Source organism: Hypomesus transpacificus, chromosome 3 (assembly GCF_021917145.1).
Source record: "Hypomesus transpacificus isolate Combined female chromosome 3, fHypTra1, whole genome shotgun sequence".
NCBI lineage: Eukaryota > Metazoa > Chordata > Actinopteri > Osmeriformes > Osmeridae > Hypomesus > Hypomesus transpacificus.
This window is the reverse complement of record NC_061062.1, coordinates 15,251,620-15,273,029: the sequence shown is the minus strand read 5'-3', so window position 1 is coordinate 15,273,029 and position 21,410 is coordinate 15,251,620. Positions and strand designations below refer to the sequence as shown.

Below are 21,410 nucleotides of genomic sequence, written 5' to 3'. Positions count from 1 at the left end.
GGAAATCCCAACTTAGTTCTCCATACGTTCCAGGAGAATCTCATGATCCACAGTGTCAAAAGCTGCACTTAGGTCTAGGAGAACCATGACAGAGATAGACGCCACATCAGAGGCTAATAGTAGATCATTGACTACCTTGGCTAAGGCAGTTTCAGTGCTGTGGTGAAGACAGAAACCAGACTGTAGAGTTTCATAAAGCTGATTTGAGGAGGGGTTCTCAATGAGCTGTTGTGCCACAGCTTTTTCCAAAAATTTGGAGAGAAATTGCAAATTTGAAATGGGCCTGTGGTTGCTAAGACAACCTGGATCGAGGTTTGTTTTTTTAAGAAGGGGCTCGATAATTGCTTGTTTGAAATCGTCGGGGACTTGGCCAGTTACAATGAGTTCATTAATAATACTAAGCATGGGTGGTCCAATAATAGGGAGAAGTTCCTTACGAAGTTTGGCAGGGAGGGGATCGAGAAGGCAACTGGTGGGTTTTGATGAATCTATTAGCTTTATGAACGCTTCCATAGAAATAGGGTTGACGTGAGTGAGAGCCTCAACATGCAGCATGCTAGGTACAGGTGAAAATTCAGTGTTCATGGCCATTCCTCCAGGGCTAGCCTGTAGTTTGTCCCTTATTGCATAGATTTTTGGGTCAAAGAATTCTAGGAAATCATTGTGGGAGAGATCTGTACTAACACAGAGTGTACTTTTCTTACAGAGTTTTGCAACGGGATCAAATAGGAACTTAGTGTTATGCAGGTTCTTACTCAACTTAGAGAAATATTCTGATCTGCACCTGATGAGGACTTGCTTGTACTCCATTTGAACACAAAGTTAAAGTGGGTCTTGATTTAAATCCATTCCAGACACCAGACACAGTAACTGGAAACTGTAATAGTGCCCTCTTCTGTCAACCACTGCCTCATCTCTGAGTAACAAGTCCACAAAGAAATATTTTCAAGTCTATCTTTATTCATAATTTATGCAGACTGTTTCAATGATTTTTCTTCTCAGTAGAAGTTCTCGGTTTCATGAATAAGAAAAAACAAACTATAACTAAAGTGATCCTGTATTCATCAGACACAATTTGACTTCCGAGTTGGAATGTCTGCTCCATGATTTGCCATAGAAAGTTCCATGTAACAGCTTAGGGGTCACACACAACACCATGGCATCATCTGAGATAGGTGATACATCACATCACAATACGTTCACCTATCAAATTGTTAGTCACACATAAAAAAGATATATTATACAGACTTATAAAAGCTTGTGAAAAAGATTCCAGATTTTAACAGGGTTTTGCCATTGAAGGTACGTAATATACAAAACAAAATAACTCAATATTGGGGGTTTTGCCTACAAAATATTTGACTTTAAGACACAAATTATTGTCATACAGCCAATTAAACATTTTTCTATTTTGTAAGTTTTTTAGATTGTTGTTTAGTATAGTAAGAACAGAAATGGAACGCATATAGCAAACATGAAAAGTAGAACCACCGTGTAGCATCTGAGATATAGCATGACAAGATAAACAGACAGAACAGTTACACAAATGTTCCAGTTCAAGCACAATCCTACATAACCTAGGAAATTTGAAATACCGGGTTTGCTATACGTATGTGTGTGTGTGTATAATGTGTAGAATAAGAGTAATGTATGTATGTGGGTGTGTGTGAAGATTGTATGACGTATGTGAGGCACTTGAAGGGGAGATTTGAAAGTAGAAGGTGACAGGGGTGTGTTAGAGGGGGTTCAGGAGGTGGTGTGAGGAGTGCTAGCATGGTTCTATGTGTGTTTAAAAGGCACGGGCTAATGGTTCTAATCACTAGCATTGTGGAAGCAACACGATCAGTGAAGAAGAGGCACTTGGGTGTTAACATGACAGGGCTAGATCAGCAAAAAGGCTGGGATCTAACCAGCAATGCTACCAATGCTAAGAAGGGCTTATGGCAAACCAGTAATGAGAGCAGTGATCAGGAAAGTTGGCAGATAATCACTAATGCTAGCAGGCAGCCAGGAATGTTAACACATTGCCATTATTTCTAAACATTAAACCATTATGGCTAACTAGATATAGTATCAACCGTTAGCTTGTTGATCAGTGTCAACCTTTGGTCGCAGTAACTGGATTATCGCAAATTACAAATGTTGAGTTTTTCACTGGCTTGTGCTTCTAAAAACATTTTGCTAGAAGTTTGGCAAAGGGTTAAGAAGTTAGGTGTGACAAGGACAGTAAACAGTCTAATACAGTCCTTCAGATCTCAGATATCTTCTATGAATCTACACCGGACAGGCTGTAACAATCTGGTCATTAGCAAAGTTAGCACAATTGTTAACAAGGATAGCTAGCTCGGGTGGGTTAGCCAAGTTAGCTAGGCAGGCCAAGTTAGCGGTTGCTCTTCATGGCCTCCTTCGCTGCCAGGATGAGAGGGGTGAGGCTTGATAAAGGCTTGGCCAGCTTCAGGAACGGATGCTGCATAAACAAACAACACCATGTTAATTTGCTAAACTTCATGGAACATCCACCGATGTGGTCACAAAGTGTGTATGGGGTGTATGAACCACCTGCCACTGCGCAGGAGTATGTGATGCTACGTGTGTGTGTGTCTATAGTACCTGCAGCAGCTCTCGACCACCCCCACGTTTCTCCACGTCCATCTCCAGACAGCGGGACAGGAAAGATCTGAAGACAGGAGACAGCTTCTCTGGACTCTGCAGCTCAGGGGTGCCATTGGTGGCGATCAGATACAAAGCCTAAGAAGGGACACAGAGAGATATTTTACTGTTTACCTGTCTCGTCAGTCCAGAAACAAAACCCCACAAAATAAAATTGCTAAATCACAACGGCCAAAACCGGATTGTATATCAATACTCCCTTTACCACAACCACACACGCTCACAAACACACACATGAACATCTTTTACACCCATATTTCTGTAAAGACCAACTTTTCTTGACTAGCTCCATGTGATAGATTGTTGTGTCCCAGGAACAATCAACATCCCCTCCCACACACTCACCCTGAGGGGGTTCTCGTTGAGGTATGGAGGTTCTCCCTCCACCATCTCTATGGCCATGATGCCCAAAGACCAAATGTCCACCTTGGGCCCGTAAGCCTTGCGGGTCACCACCTCTGGGGCCATCCAGTAGGGCGTGCCCACCATGGTGCTACGCTTACTCTGCTCTGGAGTGATCTGGGCGCAGAAGCCAAAATCAGCTGGAGGACAGAGAAGCAGGGGTCAGTTTATGAACATTAAAAACCCTTTAATGTACTTTAAAGAATGTCGTCGTGATGGTGGGTCACAGATTTGTAAATGTTACTGTAATGTGTGTGCTTGTGTATTACAATATTGTGACTACTGTGTGTGTGTTTGTGACTGTTATTTATCTTGCATGTGTCTTTTTGTGCATGTGTGCGCAGGGGTGTGTTCTCACTAAGTTTGACGGATCCGTCCATGCCCAGCAACACGTTGTCACTCTTGATGTCCCTGTGGATAACCTGGTTTGCATGGAGGAACTCCAGAGCCTGCAGACACTGGGGAGGAAGGGAGAGGAGCGTCACACACACACACACACCACCCCACCCCCCCACCCCCCATAATCTGTGCGTACCTCTCTGCAGACAGCGGCGATCTGGGCCTCGTCCATGCATGTCTCAGTCACCACATCAGTCAGGGAGCCTCCTGCCAGATACTCCATCACCACAAACAGCTCATCTCCCACCAGGAAACTACACGCACACAAACACAATGACTACTCTTCACAGACCAAATAAATGGCACATGGGATTTTGGCTGGCTTTCGTTGGTCCAAGGAGTGCTGCCGTACCTGTCAACAAAGTTGACAATGTTGGGGTTCTTCATCTCCTTCATGACCAGGATCTCATTGATGATCAGCTCCTTCTTGGGTTGCTTCTGCAGGTTGATCTGCTTGATAGCCACCTGACATAAGCAAACACATGGTTTGTTTATCCAGGATCAGTTCAGTCAGTCGCGCGAGCAAGCGAAAGATACAATAAGATACTTTACCTCCTGACCAGTGGCAACATCGATGGCTGTGTACACCGTACCAGATGCCCTGTGAGAGACGGAGAGATTTAAGGAAGTAAAACGTCATGGTGAACACATCTTCCATATTGCCCTCTCTGTGTGCACCAGTTTACCCCTGGCCGATCTTCTCATAGCGTGTGTACTTCTTCTTGGGGTCTCCAATACTGACAATTGTTCCTGGGATACAGCAAACAGGAGTTAGGTTAGTCAAGCTGGTCCTAGCAGGAATATGGGTGTTTAAATGGAAACATATATGTGCGTGTGATAGTGTAAATTTTTGTGTGTGGAAATGAACGTGTTGGTTTTTAAGTACAGAAAACAAACATGTGACGTGATATTTAGCATGTGAGTGTGTGTATGTGCTACTCACTGAGTTTATCCATGATCTCTTCATCGGTCATCTTGCCCTTTCTCCTCTGTCTGTCTGCTGCCTTGGCAGCTGCGTCGCCCTCTACTGGTGGGAGGGGTTCAATCACAGACTTGGTGTACACCTGAAGCACAACATGAAGTGACATCAGCACAGGGATACACACCTCCCCGTCGCACGTCACAGGCTTGTGTGTTTTGGTCTTGTTTGACACGAAGCAGCAGTCTTGTAAACATGGAAGGGGTTCTCCCCGGGACTCACCGATTTTGTGTGTTCCGGCCTCGGAGCCACAATGGGAGGCGGAGCTTCATCATCATCCTCGTCATCGTCCGCACCCTTTCCTCCTGATGGCGACTGCTCTGAACCCTGCTTCCCTGGCTAAACACACACACAACCTCAATACACACACTTCATCTATACTGGTCTAGAATTGAAGACGTTTCATCAGTGGTGGTATAGAATCAAGTAAACCAGTACTTACCGATTGTGCATCTTTGTCTGAAAAAGAGAGGTGACAAATGTAATGTCATTTCTAATCCATGTTTAGTGTATACAAAGCGAGAGAGGGAGAGGAAGCAAATGAGAGAGAGACAGTGCTCGGGGTTTCCTGCAGCACTTTTCAATAAAGGCGGCCGCCTAAGCAACACACGCCTATCGCCTTTTTTTTTATAGCAATATCCGCCGTGTTACTCTGTCCTGTTTTCTCCCTTTCATTTCAAAACGCCAGGCTCCCTTCCCTGCAAAACACATTAGTCTATCGCAGTGGTTCTCAACCCTGGTCCTCAGGGACCCCCTGTCCTGCATGTTTTAGCTATTTCCCTGTTCCAACACACCTGATTCAAATGAATGTTAACAGGCTTCTGCATAACTAGACAACAACCCATTCATTTGAATCAGTTGTGTTGGAGCAGGGAAACATTTTGTAAAACCTGCAGGACAGAGGGTACCTGAGGACCAGGGTTGAGAACCACTGATCTATCGCACAAACTATCCCCCCACCGCATTAGTCTATCGCACAAACTAGCACCCCCCCCCGTCTGACGTCAAACCCCAACCTTCCACCCAAGGAGGAGACAAGAGACCGACCTGAAGAGGAGAAGCTGAGGTATTTCTGTTTGCCGCTGGTTGAATCATAGAACTTGAGAATGTCTAGGACAGCCTGAGGATTCTGCTTCTGCTCCGATTTACTGATGTTTGACGTCTGGAGGAGACGGGCCCACTGTTCTGGCATGCCCTGGACACAGACACGCACACATAGGGATCAATACACACACACACACATAGATCAACACACACACAAACACACACAAACACACACTTACAGTGAACTCTCCTGTGACGGCATCAAAGCCCACATGAATGGTGTGTTCAAAGTCTGAGGGGGAGGAGATCTCAGGTCTTTCCTTGTCACGCTCCTTCTTTCTGCCTCCTGGAGATGGAGAGAAACCATGTTACAGGTCATCTATGCCACAGGTGTGAGTCTGCCCGTGTGTGTGCCCACGAGTGTGTCTTACCCTTCTCTGAGGCAAACATGGAGATGATTTTGTTCCGGGACTTTCTCTCTTCCGGAACTGAGGGCAGAGGCCGAGTGTGATTGGCTGACAGTGGGTCTTTGGCTCCTCCTCCTTGGCTGCTCATCCTGACAGGGGGGGCGGGGGGCTTGTCTTCACACACTCCGCTGTCACACATCTACACACACGTCCACCTGCGCAAAGGGAGAAACACACACTCTATCACACATCAATACTGAAGCACCGAGGAGTTGCAATCTTCTGTTTGTCACCACCCCAACAGACAAATGAGCATTAAGGTGGGAGTCAGATGGCTAAGCAGTTAGGGAATCTGGCTTTTACTCAGAAGGTTGCAGGTTTGTTTCCCGGCCGTGCAAAAATGACATTGCGTCCTTGGGCAAGGCACTTCACCCTACTTGCTTCTGGGGCAATGTCCCTGTACTTACTGTAAGTCGCTCTGGATAATAGCGTCTGCTAAATGACAATGTAAATGAAGACACACAAATTCCCACACATGAACACCAAAACACACACACGCCAGTGTGCCCAGTTCCAGTCTAATGACGTCCAGTGGATGGTTCTGGGTAATGTTTGAGGGAACAGAAATGCAAGTGCATGTGAAGGAAAGGAAGTCAAGTTGTGCGCTCCACGTGTTATGCCGCACATCCAGTGTGTGTGTGTGTGTGTGTGTGTGTGTGTGTGTGTGTGTGACAGAAAGTGTGAGAAGGGTGCGTGTCCACGTGTATGGGCTTACTGGCCATATATATCAGGGTTTCCCGCAGCACTTTCCAGTTAAGTTTGTTTTTTTTGTTTGCGATATCTGCCGCTGTCCTGTTTTCTCCCTTCCATTCCAAACCGTGACCAACGCCAGTCTCCCTTCTCTTCAGGACGCATTAGTCTATCGCACAAACTAGCTACCCACCCTCCCCCTGGTCTCACAGCAAACCCTACCACCTTAACTAACACAACAGGGTTATATATATATATATATATATATATATATATATATATATATAATGATACAGTAGAACGTTTTAAGGAATGAATATTGAGTGTTAAGGCAGATCTTTGGTTAACAGTTTGTCCTAATAAGGTGAAATATCCGTCTCGCATGCACACTGTGCAACGTAGAAGCTGAAAAGCTGATAAAGACAAAGCTATTGAGCTACTATGGAGATGCACCTCAGGTGACATGAAACAGGAAATGCATAAAGTTCACCAAGCTTTCCTCACTTCCTATGTCTGACCCTGCAGTTTTCATAGCCCCAAGACTGAACAACAGAGATGCAACACAGTGGTATTCTCATTCCTTTCCCTGTTCAACCACATGGGCTAGGCTAATCTTTAGTTTGGTTGAAAATGAGGAGACAATAAGCAGCACTCGAAGCTGAACAAGAAGTTACAATTACAGCAACATTTTGTGTAGCAACTTTAAGGTGACCTCAATAACTTTTGAGGAACATTCCTAACTGTTGAGCTCTGCTCACGTTACAGCGCAAGTTTATTCAGGTGAAAACTGAAACGACCTGACTGATAAACAAGCTATGGAAGATACGATCTTCCTTAAAGTTGCCTTGTCATGTACAGTCTTAGCCCAGGGGAGTTGTCCCTGTAGCCAGTGTAAATATGAGTTCATCATGCTTGCCGCTATCCCTTTATGCGAGTTCAGCCTTCTTCCTGACATGCAGTCATTCCTCCGCCTGGTGTGGGACCAGAGAAAAGCCTCCTGTGCCTTGTTTGCCTTGCAGGTAGGCTTTTCATTCAGGCTTGTGGCTGTTGACGCTTAAAAACAAGGTTATTTATATTATGCATACAGACAAGAGTCTTACCCTTTCTCTGTCTACAGATTGCCATTAGAGAGCACACAGCATCAACAGCTAAGACTATTGAATCTTCTGGACTCTTCTGCCTGCCTTTTTTTTTTAACTCCTCTTTCTTGTTCTTCACGGTGCCAATCCCCTGACAGTCAGACCCTTACTCACCCCTCTGTACTCTCCTCTGTACCTTTCAGAAGAGCAGGCCAATCCAAATGTCACTTAAGCTGTATTCCCAGTCTCTGTCGTGTGTGTGTGTGTCTGTCTTAGAAATATAATTTAAGTGTCTGTCTTTCTCCCCTTCTTCTCTCTCAGAACAGGTTTTTGCAGGCAGGCTCATTCCTCAGAAGGACACAAGTGCAACAAGTACAGACGTGTGTTTAGAGGCTAAGGGAGGGTGCGTATGTGTGTGTCCGTGCGTGTGTGGGTACAGGCTGTTTGTCCAGGCTGGGGCTTGTCTCCAGGAATTCCACGACTCCAGGGCTGGAGTTGGGCATGGTCTGTTTTCCTGACAATCCCCCTGGATCCTCCCTCTCTCTAGGCTTGGCTGGCAGATTTTTTCCCCGTGGGGCGCAAGGTGGAGCTGTGCCTTGCACTGCCGCCTCACAGCAGCAAGCTCCTTGGTTGGATTCCCCCATGGGGCACTGTTCAGTGATCAGATTGGCTCAGATCTCCTGGGCCATTCTGCATGGAATTGGCATGTTCTCCCCATACTCACATGGGTTTCCTCTCCAAATAACCTCAATATAAAACATGCAAACAAATCGCTCTCCTGCCTGTGTGTGAGCACTTGGTGTTGATGCCCACTGCTCCTGTCTTCCCTGGAAGGAAGAACAGCATGATGGGTAGTGGTACATTTCTTCAATTGATGCTCCAGTATGCATGTGTTCTCCACTGTTCACAGAACTGGTGTGATCAATAAAGGTTTCTTCCTCAGGCACAGGTTACAATCTAAAGCTCCACCCTTCTTCCTGCCCTGACCATCCATTTGCTCCTCCCACAGCAGTCCAGCACAGCCACAACTTTCGCATCTGTTTGGTAGCCTCTGCAGCTTCTCATGTAACAGAGAGAGGTGCATCCACACACTGTAGGTAGACCTAACCTACATAGGAATAAAAGGACTTGACTGTACATGTTCTATTTCTGTAGATTAGTGGTGCGTCTTAATACCCATACACCCCCATACCATATAGTATGCATGTGCCTGTGTACACCTTAAATCTATTTCCATAAATACTTTCTTTGAACCTAATACACGGACCCTGTGTCTATACAACTGGTGAGCTACATTCTGCTTTTTCTGTTTCTATTCTCTTTTACTCACTTTCTATTCCTTCTATCTCTATGGGAAGCACACTTCCTCATCCTCTGGAACTCCCAGAGTCCCCGATGGTCACACGGCATTTCTGACCAACCAGGCGAAAGCAAACAGAAGCGAGGAGCTGTTTACAGGAAGTGAGCGTCCTTTTGTATTCAGCTTCTATAAAAGGAAATACTGCTTTGGACTTCCTGGAAAGAGGACCCCCCTACTCCTCCTCCCCCAACAACTTCCATTGACCCGCGCGTGCGCACACACACACACAACTCTCTTTTCTTCACTCATTATGAGATTTTACAATGAGACACACATACCTTCTGACAATATCTCAGTGCTTGTACCATTTAATTTCACCTCAAGAAACTGCAACTGCCTATGACAGAATCTAAAGATGTATTTAATGACAAGTGAAAGACCAAAGGTTCTTTAAGCGTCCCAGAAGTATAGGCAGTTATGTGACCAGACCGGCAACTTGACTGTGTATTCAAATGTACTGTGTTTGGTGTTTGGCTGAGATAGGCCCTCATGGTCACATTCACTGAACCAGGGAGACAGGCAGCAACTACACCAATATCTGTACTGTAAGACCGACAACTTCCTAAATGTCCAAACATGTGACAACACATAACTGAAATGTGACAAAAAGAAACAGACGATCTGCATCGGTCAAACTATGTAGGCATTTGCCTGTAATGAAATATGTAACCTAAATGTTATTTAAAAAAATTAAATACGCTGACTAGGTGGTTAGTTCATTCCCCTTACTTGAACTCGCAGAATGTTGACGGTAGCAACCCCACTGGAAAAGAAAGCTAGCGTTAGCATAGCCTCGGGGCTTAGATAACTAGCCTAGCCACAATAGGAGACGCATTAAAGATGGAGCTAAGAAAAGGCAATTTAGCAATAAGGAACGAACGTTAGCTAGAAGGAACTACTGTAGATAAGTCGACAACTGTGATGGCGCGATCTGCACAGATATCGGTATAGGTAGGCTAGGTATCTAGAAACTAGGCTAACTACATTACAGTAATCTCCCCCAAATAACCCGTTTCGTTAGCTAAGTCTGTAAAGTTATAGCTGGTTAAACAATGTAACTAGTGCTAACAAGTATGGTCTCTAACTGTATCGAAGGCTAAAGTTGGCTATGTCACTAGCTTGCTAGCTTAGCTGCCTTCGTTAGTTTGATTTTGTTCACTCACCAACTGAAGTCAGCCGTAAACTCCTGCAAAACTCCTGGAAACTGGGCACCAACTCGTTTATCCTCACGCCCCTCCAAGCAGTGATTATCGCCGTGATTTATCTGTTCACGAGTTGGTTCTAGAAAAGCATCAGCGCAATATTTTTAATCCAGATAACTTTTGCTAAGATTTTGGCTAAATCAGAGAACAGCCAGAGCGGAAACGGAACCATCGACCCAGCCCAGATCGGAATCGGAACCTCACGATTTCCCTAATCTTTTGTTTTTATATATATCTTTATTCATGACAAAATTTTCACATGGATGTGTGACAAGTACATAAAAACAAAGGCAATACAAAATGAGTAATTATATTACACAATAACATTTAATAAAAGCCAGAGAGGAAACGATTTCCCTAATCGCTTATTGGTTAGCGAACACTTGTAGTTGAAGGAACGGCGCCCACGATTACCAACGTGCATTGTCCTGAGTACTGTAGCAGAACATTCAGAGCAAATCTTGTTGCCAAAGGTAAATAATCATAGACGGTGGGACAGATAGTAAATTAACTTTCGGTTTTGGTCCGTTTTTGTTTTAAGGTTTGATTTCAATCCGTTGTCGGATTTTAGTTACTCAAACTCTTAGAGCTAACTGTTTTCTCATAAAACGCTGATTTGTGCTTGTTTTAGTGTACCTTTCTCCACTTAGTACCGCTTTATGGTATTTATAGGTAAGACGTTTTTGGTAGAGTACGTTTACTTACAGCCCTTTTCAGTTTTATAACCAACTAGCAAGGATATGGCAGTTGATAACGCTGTCATCGAGTGGATTTACTAGCCCCAGTAGCTTTGATAACAACGTTAGCTAGCTGAGATGATAACAAATAATATACATTCTTCAGGGCTCTCAAGTCTCACGCATTCGCCGTGAGACTCACGCATTTCAGCCATTCCTCACGCAACACCTTGTATTTCTCACGCATTTCAACCATTTCTCCCGCTGAGAAATATGGGATAACTTGTCCCGCTGTACAATTAATGGACGAGGCGCAGGCATAATATGATGGTTGTCTCGAGTCATACAGAGTAAAAAACAATCAGAACCCCCCCCCCCCCCCCCCGTTTAAAATGCCAGGTAATTGACATTTGCTTGATTACTCTTAATTCAAAGAAAGTTAATATGGTAAAAACACCCTCACACAATATGTGGGAATTGGGTCTGTATTGTTGTTTACCCTGGCTTGCCAATGTACCAGTAGGGTTCACATTGTCGTATAGCCTACATTCATATGCCCTTTCAGAATTAGAATTTGGTTTTATTCGCCGTGTAGGTCGTCAATCAAAAAGTATTGAGGAATGATTGAACACTGTTAAATGACAATCTGGCAAAATGCATTTAGTAAATTGAAGTATGACTAGAATGCTCACTCGGTAAGATACAGTCTTGATAAGATACAGGGATTGATTTTGTTCAGACATATTGACACTGGATGTAGCTATTGTTAAGAAACATGTTGGTGTCCTGATGTAATAATGTGTGATATACTGCTCTTTATCAGACTGAGAAAGACATAGACATATCAACGGGAAAACTAGTTATCTCTCCTGTTTGAGGCTGACTATTGCAGTTGAATCAGTCGTTTTTACAGGAGCAGATCTGACATGTATGAAGGGCTGGTATCTGACATGTTTGTGTGGACGGTGCGCGTCTTGCACTACCCTGGCAGACGAAAGAAACCATGCAGTTTGTCATGCGGAGGTTTGGTTGGACTGATCAGAGCTCCGTGGACCTGTTCGGGGACCGCTCGGAGACAGAGACTTTGTCCCAGGCACTCAGCACGGCGGCGGCAGATGAGGCAGATGAGGCAGATGAGGCAGATGAGGCAGATGCCGATGGCAGTGTGCTGTTTGGGACCCTACGGGGCAATGTGGTGGGGCTTAAGTACTACACTGGCGTGGTATGTATCTATGAATTTACAATGGATACCCCTTATAATACATTCATAGTCTGGATGTATAGTACACTGGCTTGGTATATTTAGTATGGTGTCATAAGGATGTTTATAACACATGTATAAGATGGTATGTTTACTACACGGGCATAGAACACATAGAGTTTAGTGTGTATTCATACCATTATTGGAATTAAAATATGTATTAACTCTACAGTGATGTGGTCTGTTTAGTTTGGTTATATTCTACACTGGCATGACATTTCTAGCATGCCAGTGTACTGTATACCTGTGAAGACGTGTGCAGGGAGTGTCTTGTGTGTTCCTCCCTCCCCCTCTTAGGTGAACGCAGGGGAGATGGTGTCCCTAGTGCGCCAACCTCAGAATCAGTACGACCGCAACGCTGTGATGGTGGTCAACGTGTACGGCAGCCAGGTGGGCCACATCAAGAGAGAGCTGGCCGCAGCCATGGCAACCATCATGGACGACAACCTGGCCAAAGTAGAGGGGTGAGTGGAGATCTGTGCGAGGAGATCGGAGATCGATGGCTGTCAGGCACTTGTGAAGGGGTCTAGGGATCTAGCTGTGAAGCGGTGCTGTGTGTGTGCCAGTCTGTCTGAGAGGTTCATGTGCTTGTGCGATCTGACAGGATGGTGCCGTCAGGGGTGAATAATGCGTTCACCATGCCAGTGCTGCTGTCCTTCTGGGGAAAGGAAGAGAATAAAGATCAAGTTAAAGGACAGCTGGGACGACATGGATACAAACTGGGGCCCCCAGGTGACCGCACAAAGGACAGCTTCTCACATACATACCAACCATCTTACTATGCAGCCCCCCACAAGGGACACAGAAATCACACCTTTCAGTATTTGTCTATATGTATGTGTGTGTGTGCCACGTGCTAAGACTCCAAAAGAATCATGGTACCAGGCAGAAGCAGTCTGGATATCCATGCTCCAGCCAGGAAGTCCACAGCTATCCCTCTGACTGCTAAAGAGGTAACACACTAACATATAGTATACAAAACTGTACCCTCGTACATACGCACTGACCTCTACCATCATACATATATGCCAACATTCTGTATAACTGTACCATCATACATAGTAGCATACAGTATTTAAACTGTACCATTATACACACTAACATAAAGTACATAAACTATACCATCGTACATACTCACATACAGTATATAAAACAACCTTTGTACATACACACTGACATAGTGTCGGAGCATACATGTACCCCAACGTTAATGTGACAGGGATATGACCTCTGCTAAAGACACTTCTCCACCTCCAGCTGAAGAACGCATTTGACTGTCTCTTTGAGGACCTGATGGAGGTCAAGAATGGAGAGATAGAAGCTGCAGATGTAAGTGTGTGTAATCGTGTATGTGTTTCAGTTGCTTCCACGGTAGCGTTAAAAAGAAAGCAGTGAAACTGCCCTCGTACCCATGCCCGTGCACACGCGTGTGTGAGAAGGGGGCTGAGCGTGTGGTTTGGCATGCACGCATGGTTACAAACTCCCTGCTCTCCCTCTCTCCGTAGGCCGTGTGCACTCCTCTGTTGCCCCACCAGAAGCAAGCTCTAGCCTGGATGTGTGCGTGTGAGAACAGCTCCGCCTTGCCCCCCTTCTGGGAGGAGAGGGGAGGCCTTTTCTTCAACACCCTCACCTGCTTCTCCGTCAGAGAGAGACCTCAGAGGGTCAGGGGAGGCATCCTGGCAGATGACATGGGGCTGGTGAGGCGCTCGTGCATACACAACAACTGTCAACAGTGTCTTTCAAACACCACCTCCTCCTCCTCCCCAAACATGTGTCTGCATGAGCACACACACACACACCACACTTTGTATCCATTATTTCTTTCTCACAGACGGTAGACATATTACTCAAAATCTCAATAATGCTGCTTGTAAAACCCTGGCTAACCCGAGACACACAAACAAAGCTGCATCTTTTGCTCCAAACTTATTGAACTCTTTTCCCCTCTGAGGTCAGGCATGCTGAAACTGAAAAGATTATTTTTTATCTTCTCTGAAAATTAACTTTTTTTGAATTGCTTTTCTGTGATTATCATATGATGTGATTGTATTTTTGTTAATGCATGTTTTGCATCCTTTATATTCATTTATATTTTCATTTCTTTTATAATTATAATTATTACATCCTCACTGACATTTTTATCGGCTGTGTGGGATTGGCCTTCAGGGAAAGACTCTGACCACCATTGCTCTGATCCTCTCCAACTTTCACCATGGGAAACCTCTGCCCCTGGACAGATGTGTAAGTATACTGATTGTCGTTCGTTTCATCTTTCCGTTTGAATGTTCTGGAAAATTCTATAAGGTGTGTGAATATGTTTGTTTCTCTGTAGCGGCAGTACTCCAGTGACTCCAAAGCTGGCATCAGAGAGAGGAGCCTCAAACCAGAAAGTAATCTTCTTAGTGTGTGTATTCGTGTAGTAGTAATGGATTTGTAGGTGTTTTTGTGTGAGTGTGTCTGTGTACATGCTTCTGCGTGTGAGACAATGTGTGTGTGTCTGTGTGTTCCAGAGTGTGCTCCAAAGAAAGGAGAAGGGGCTCACAAAGAAGGGTCTGGTTCATCAGTGAACCCTCGCTCTGACAGGTAACAGTGCTTTGGTTTTGATTTCTGTATCACTTTAAAGGCAGATACTAATACTGTGTGTTTTTTTTCAGTCAACAGAAGACGGTGTGTTGGGAATCAATGGATTTTATGAAGGAGTTGGAGGCGCCCCCACTGCAAAAGAAAGGTAGTCTGTCACTGCTGTGTGTGTGTACACTGTCTGTGACAGACTACATTAATGCTGTACCTTTCCTCATCTAGCTAAAGCAAAAGGACGGGGCACAGCCTCGCAGTCGAAGAAGGGTAATAGAACTGTGTTTGTTCTATAGAAACAGCTAATTCCAACACTTGTGCTCTGTGATAAATCCCATGCAACTCTGTGTGTGTGTGTGTGTGTGTGTGTGTTTGTGTGTGTGTGTGTGTTCGTGTGTGTGTGTGTGTAGGGGTATCCAGTGTCCATCTGTCTGTGATGGATGGTACCGAAAACTCAGGAGCCAGAGCCACTCTTATCATCTGCCCGCTGTCTGTTCTCAGTAACTGGCTGGTCAGGACACACACACACTCACTCTGCTACATTTATAAACACACTCACTCTGCTCATGTACTGTATCTACACACACACTGCACATACATACACACGCCGGATCATGTAACCATTCACAGCAGAGTAGTCAGATGAATGCAGGCCATGGGTTACAAACGGCCTTATATACAATTAATAGATAAGTACAAATATAATTTCCACAGAGCATTTCCTTACAGGACACAACAGCTGGTCAGAAAGTTTGTCCTTAAAAGGCTATAACTGTCACTATTGTAACTTAGTGATAAGGAGGTTATTCTGAAGAAGGCAGGCCGGAAGGAGTCACGACAAAGGAAAGGAGTTTGACTTGGTTTATTAGTCGAGCGCCCGTATCAAACAATCAGTTCAAGACAAACTGATGGCATGAGTGAAAACTCTGTCTCTCAGCCATGCTTGAATACATGAGTTGGACAGTACAGATATAGAATGCACAGAATTACTTCCTTGACCGGTCTTCAGTGGTCAGTGTACTGATACACTAGAGCATTCGCCAGCAGGTGAAGTGGTCGTTAATTACATTCAAGTCCCAGTTCGTGCATGTTTTGCCTCACAGTCTCCTAACTGTCTGGGCTGTGTGCTATATTCTGCTCAGAGAGGGCCTCGCTGCAGGACCTCTTGACCTTACAGATACTCAGGCTGTACATGTACACAGAAAATCTGCCTTACACTTAGTGAAGCCTCTTCCTCTTACCCTTGGGACCTTTGTCTACATGCATCCAGGGTTGATTACGTAGCATGACGTCTTGACCTCATAAGGAGAGAAGCCTCCCTCATACAAAAACTCTGTGTATCACATAGTAATGTGATGGTTCAACCCGTTGTGTTCAGGACCAGTTTGATCAACATGTGCGTGGGGACGTGGAGCCGCGTGTGTATCTGTACTATGGCTCAGAGCGCAACAGGGACACAAGCTTCCTGTCTGCACAGGATGTGGTGCTGACCACCTACAACGTGCTGTCAGCTGACCATGGGGTGAGTGGACAGCGGATAGGACGAGTCGGATCAACACATTACTGGTTGCACACAGTTATTATTATTACACACATTACTATTCCTGTGCATCTATAGCTGTATGTCTGTCTATTTATCTCTCTATCTCTTTCTTTTTCCCCTCCTCCCTCTCTCTCTTCTCCCTATCTCTCTATCTCCTGTTCTACGTATATCTTCTTTCCATATATCTGCTCCCTTTCTATCTCTGTCCATTGCTCTCTCCCTCTCCTCCACCCTCTCCCAGGGTACCAGTCCCCTCCATGAGGTCAGTTGGCTCAGGGTGGTCCTAGATGAGGGCCATGTCATAAGGAACCCCAATGCCCAGCAGAGCAAAGCTGTCCTGGCCTTGAATGCTCACCGACGTTGGATACTCTCAGGTACACACAGACACACATACATACACACACACACATACACACATATATATACACGCGCAAACACGCGCGCACACTCACACACACAGTCCAGTGTTATTAGAAATCTAATTTACATTTACATTTACATTTATTCATTTAGCAGACGCTTTTGTCCAAAGCGACTTCCAAGAGAGAGCTTCACAAAGTGCATAGGTCACTGATAATAACAACAAGATAGCCCCACAGCATTGCGGGTAGTCAAAAACAAGAAGTACATATTGTGGACAACCAAAAAATAGTGCTAAAGGGAAGAAACCATAAGAGCATGTAGTTAAACAAGTTAAAATTACACAACATTGATCTCTAAGTGCAGGTGTACCTGTAGGAAAGCAATTAATTGTGGCGGGGAGGGGTGGGAGTTGTCAGACCGGGGGGGGGGGGGGGGGGGGGGGGGGAGTGACAGAGAGACATGAGTGACAGAGAGACGGAGGGAGAGCAGGGGAAAGGAAATGCAGCTGAACGAATACGCTGCGTGTTTTAACCTAAATAGTGATAAAAAAAAATGTTTTACATAACGCAATGTGTGGCGGCCGGTGTTGATTCTGAAATTAGTCTATGTGTGGGAAACACTGCAGTCAGATATGCACTACTATACTCTAGCTCAGGAAACAATTTCACAAAAACACATGAACAAATACACAGACACAGTGGATAGTCCATAACGTGTGTGTGTGTCCAGGCACCCCTATTCAGAACAGGCTGAAGGACCTGTGGATGCTGCTGGCATTCTTGCGTCTGAAGCCGTTTGATGTGAAGGAGTGGTGGACCAGAGTGATCCAGAGACCTGTCACCCAGGGAGACCAGGAGGGCCTGGTGTGAGTCTGCACCACCTTATACTTCCTCACTATACTGGACTGGACTATACTCTCCTGGACTCTACTTTACGGGACTATACTATACTGGACTATACTATTGTGGACTCTACTCTACTGGACTATACTGTACTGGTTTATACTCTACTGGACTATACTCTACTCTACTGGACTATACTGTAGTGGACAATAGTCTATTCTACTGGGCCATACTACAGTGGACAATACTCTTCTCTACTGGACTTTACTATACTGGACTTTTCACCATACTGTGAACTGGTCTGTATATGCAGGAACCTGCAGACCCTGGTGAAGTGCATAACTCTGCGTCGCACCAAGAACAGTGAGGTGGCAGGGCACCCCCTGGTGGTCCTGCCCCAGAAGAAGGTTTGTGTGGAGTACGTCACACTCTCCCAGAGAGAGAGGGACGAGTACGAGCTGGCTCGGACGCAGGGAAGGACTACCATCAGGAGGTACAGCTGTATGTTCAAAGGTTCCTTACAATTTTCGGAGTGGGATTTGTTTGAGTGTGTTTTTGTGTGGTTTGTGTTTCAATGCTTATTGTGTGTGTGCAGGTATGTAGCAGACGGGACAGTTTTGAAGAACTACGCTGACGTGCTGGCCATTCTGGTTAGACTTCGCCAACACTGCTGTCACTGTGATCTACTGCCCAAGACCTCCTCAGACAATGGTAGCACAGACACATTCTCATACACACACACTCAGTTTTCACCCTTGTGACACTTTCTCTCATAATTTTCCTCTCCCTCTACTCTTCTTTGTCTCTCAACCTTCATTTAGGGTCTATCCGATCCCAATGTATACCTATTACATATCTTTGCTTGCCATGCCTTGAGAATGTAATTGTTCGGAAGGACCTTGTATTGTACTGTGCGTCAGATAAACAAAGCACTTTGACAATCTCTTTCTTCACTTCACCCCCTCTCCTCCTCTTCTCTTTCTTCTCCTCTTCTTAATCCTCTCCTCTCTCTTCTCCTCTCTCTTCTCTCCCCCTCTCTTCTCTCTTCTTCTCCTCTCCTCCTGTCCCCCTCTCCTCTCCTTTCTCTTCTCCTCTTCTTTCTCTTCTCCTCCTCCTCTTCTTCTCCTCTGCTCTCTCTTCTCCTCTTATTCTCTTCTCCTCTCCTCTCTCTTCTCCTCTCTCTTCTCTCCCTCTCCCCCTCTCCTCCTCTCCTGTCCCCAGGCCTGGCTGCGACACCTGCAGAGCTGAGAGAGCGTCTGGTCCAGAGGCTACGGCTGGTTCTGGCCAGCGGCTCTGACGAGGAGTGTCCCGTGTGTCTGGACTCGGTGCGTCTGCCCGTCATCACGCACTGCGCCCACGTGTACTGTAGAGCCTGCATTGCCCAGGTCATCTCCAGCGAGCAGGTATGCTACGCACACACACATTTGTACACACGTTGACACACACATACTCACAAGCATGCAATTAACACCCGCACACATTCCTGCACACACATGCTCATGAGCACACGCGAACACACACACATGCTCACGCAAAGTACTGTCTGCGGAGTAGTTTCAGCATCATCATTTCCTCAGAATCTGAACCTGTTCTGGATATATCAGGATGGGCCTTTTACGTCTCTTTCTCTGTGTCTTTCTCCCTGTGTGTGTGTGTGTGTGTGTAGGAACAGGCTTGTTGTCCTCTATGTCGAGGTCAGATTAGGAGCAGTGAGCTGGTGGAGTTTGTCCCTGAGGATCTAGAGGAGGATAACTCGCCCGAGCCACAAGCCTGGAGGAGCAGCACTAAGGTATGATCACACACGCACACAGGTTCACTTCAAAGAAGGGATCCCAAATGGCCTGTGTGTGTCCAGGTGGAGGCGCTGATGTCCAACCTGCTTGCTCTGCGCGAGTCAGACAGCAGCATCAAGAGTCTGGTGGTCTCCCAGTTCACACGCTTCCTCAACCTGCTGGAGGTCCCACTTAGGTGACACACACACTATCTCTCTGTCTATGTGTTTCTGTCTAGTACTCTCCTCCTGTCTCTCTTTCTCTCTCCACTCCTCTCTTCGTTTCTCTGGTTCTCCCTTCTCTCTCTCAAAGTATATATCTCTATTTCTCTCTTCCTGTCTCTTTCTCTCTCTTCTCTTTGTCTTTCTGGTTCTCCATGTTCTCTCTCTCTCTTCTGGCAGTCCATCCATCTGTCTCACACAATTGTCTGTGTTCTGTCATGTAATTGCATTGATTGACCGTTGTCCCTTTTTTTGTGTAAGGCCAGAAAAGATGGACGCCTTCTCTCAAGGTCTCAGTCTCCCTCTCTTCCTTTGTCCAGGGAGCATGGCTTCAGCTACGTGCGTCTGGACGGCTCCCTGAGCCAGAAGAGGAGGGCCCAGGTCATCCAGGAGTTCCAGAGCTCCGCTCCTGACAGTGCATTGATCATGCTTCTGTCACTCAAAGCCGGTGGGGTGGGACTCAACCTGACCGCCGCCTCCCAGGTCTTCATGATGGATCCAGTGAGTCGTTGTGTGACCACTCACACACGCAAGCATACAGACACACACATGCAGACGCGCAAAATATACACATACGCGCACAAACAAAGAGTGTGTTTGTGTGTATGTTAGGCGTGGAACCCTGCAGCCGAGGATCAGTGTGTGGACCGCTGTTACCGTCTAGGTCAGAAGAGAGACGTGACCGTCACCAAGGTAGGAGCACTGACGAATGGATGTTGATGGTACAGTAACTATGGGATACGGCAATCCTCAGATTACACTGGATCATTCTCCTTAGTGTTACCTTGAAAGAAAGAAAGACAGACTTCACCAAAAAGACATTCATGATGAAATAAATATTGTTGAGTTGCGATTTGAATCTCTGTATGTGAACTGAAGGTACGTTTTCTCGCATTTTATCATGGGTTTCTCTTTGCGTGTGATCAGTTCATAGTAAGGAACTCTGTGGAGGAGAACATGGTGGAAATCCAGAGGCAGAAGAAGGATCTGGTAGAGAAGACCTTCGGCTCCGAGAAGCCAGCCGACAGCAAGACGTCTCGCATCGACCACATCAGAGCCCTGATGGAACTGTAGCCACGCCGCTTTCCACCAATCAGCTTCCTCTGTCTGAGAGTGTACGCTGGTTAGTAGCAATGGTTTGACAGTCCATTCTGAGCCCAAACTTGTTTTCTGTGAAGCACCCAGTTTGTCAACATTTTGACGAGTTTCAAATGAGGTTTCTGGTGTGATAGGAATCTGGGGGTCAGTGATCCTGTTTAGCCCCTCTGGTTTGCACAATGTGTTCATGCTAGCTGGGTCACTTCAGCCCACAGTGAAGGCCTGGAATCTATCATTCCCTTGAAGAATTAGTTGATTTGCACGTTGCTTAAATGCATCTTTTGTTCTGAATTTGAGTTTGCGGTTAAAGTATTCTGTTTTGGAGGCGTCTGGTCAAATGTGTAATATGCTGTGTGTTAAGCATGTGGTGAACACAGATCCCTGACATGTCTACCAGTGGGCTTGGTCACTTGTCGCGCTATTCCAGTGAAAATAAAAACTTGTTACAAACCAGTGTCTGAGTTACAAACCAGTGTCTGAGTTACAAACCAGTGTCTGAGTTAACTAATGAAAAACATACAAAAATTACTGTGTGTGACCATCTCCAGTTGAGTGACCATTTTCAGGTTTTCCAAAACCCTTTTTTTTTTTTTTTTTTTTTTTTTTTTAAGTCTTGAGAAGGGACGTATGACACCGTAATCTACAGGAGTTTTACAGATCTTAACAAGATGTACCGTGATTTTACAGATGAATCTGAACATATCATACACAGGAGTATCTGACCACATGACCATACAGTACATGTTAGTATGGTTCTTTAAACTGGA

At 45.4% G+C, this 21,410-nt stretch overlaps 2 protein-coding genes across 9 annotated transcripts; one reads left to right on the top strand and one right to left on the bottom strand.

The window, feature by feature from the left end:
• Nucleotides 1–940: 940 nt before the first annotated feature.
• LOC124485525 (serine/threonine-protein kinase PAK 2-like) lies at nt 941–10,469 on the bottom strand. Of its 5 annotated transcripts, none has more exons than XM_047047205.1 (15): nt 10,254–10,469; nt 5,926–6,116; nt 5,734–5,840; nt 5,498–5,645; nt 4,893–4,909; nt 4,673–4,789; nt 4,415–4,535; nt 4,158–4,221; nt 4,024–4,072; nt 3,824–3,936; nt 3,608–3,725; nt 3,431–3,530; nt 3,016–3,212; nt 2,611–2,748; nt 941–2,467 (listed from the first exon to the last, which is right to left on the bottom strand). In XM_047047205.1, the coding sequence occupies exons 2-15, from the start codon at nt 6,098–6,100 to the stop codon at nt 2,381–2,383; spliced, it is 1,551 nt and encodes a 516-aa protein (XP_046903161.1). In that variant the 5' UTR covers nt 6,101–6,116; nt 10,254–10,469; the 3' UTR covers nt 941–2,380. The 5 variants fall into 5 exon arrangements, with proteins under 5 accessions (XP_046903161.1, XP_046903184.1, XP_046903175.1 ...); XM_047047228.1 differs by lacking the exon at nt 10,254–10,469 and adding an exon at nt 9,061–9,132; XM_047047219.1 differs by lacking the exon at nt 10,254–10,469 and adding an exon at nt 7,927–8,138.
• A 111-nt stretch (nt 10,470–10,580) lies between these two features.
• hltf (helicase-like transcription factor) lies at nt 10,581–21,097 on the top strand. Of its 4 annotated transcripts, none has more exons than XM_047047176.1 (24): nt 10,581–10,765; nt 11,961–12,191; nt 12,528–12,694; nt 12,835–12,962; nt 13,092–13,183; nt 13,488–13,559; nt 13,736–13,927; nt 14,397–14,471; nt 14,563–14,620; nt 14,741–14,813; nt 14,885–14,958; nt 15,033–15,074; nt 15,215–15,315; nt 16,183–16,326; nt 16,589–16,721; nt 17,440–17,575; nt 17,866–18,045; nt 18,148–18,263; nt 18,774–18,955; nt 19,219–19,341; nt 19,408–19,520; nt 19,866–20,046; nt 20,158–20,238; nt 20,473–21,097. In XM_047047176.1, the coding sequence occupies exons 2-24, from the start codon at nt 11,973–11,975 to the stop codon at nt 20,617–20,619; spliced, it is 2,829 nt and encodes a 942-aa protein (XP_046903132.1). In that variant the 5' UTR covers nt 10,581–10,765; nt 11,961–11,972; the 3' UTR covers nt 20,620–21,097. The 4 variants fall into 4 exon arrangements, 2 of the variants coding, with proteins under 2 accessions (XP_046903132.1, XP_046903140.1); XM_047047184.1 differs by having other exon boundaries at nt 11,883–12,191; XR_006958067.1 differs by lacking the exon at nt 20,473–21,097 and having other exon boundaries at nt 19,807–20,046.
• Nucleotides 21,098–21,410: the final 313 nt, after the last annotated feature.

What these genes read in the sequence shown, in the direction of transcription:
- LOC124485525 (XM_047047205.1), bottom strand. Translation starts at nt 6,100, where the DNA reads ATGTGTGACAGCGGAGTGTGTGAAGACAAGCCCCCCGCCCCCCCTGTC. An exon ending in ATTGTCAACTTTGTTGACAG is followed by an intron (nt 3,726 to 3,823) that starts GTACGGCAGCAC and finishes GTGTGCGTGTAG; the next exon opens with TTTCCTGGTGGGAGATGAGC. An exon ending in GGACGGATCCGTCAAACTTA is followed by an intron (nt 3,213 to 3,430) that starts GTGAGAACACAC and finishes TCTGTCCTCCAG; the next exon opens with CTGATTTTGGCTTCTGCGCC.
- hltf (XM_047047176.1), top strand. Translation starts at nt 11,973, where the DNA reads ATGCAGTTTGTCATGCGGAGGTTTGGTTGGACTGATCAGAGCTCCGTG. An exon ending in TTAAGTACTACACTGGCGTG is followed by an intron (nt 12,192 to 12,527) that starts GTATGTATCTAT and finishes TCCCCCTCTTAG; the next exon opens with GTGAACGCAGGGGAGATGGT. An exon ending in CAAGACCTCCTCAGACAATG is followed by an intron (nt 18,264 to 18,773) that starts GTAGCACAGACA and finishes TCCTGTCCCCAG; the next exon opens with GCCTGGCTGCGACACCTGCA.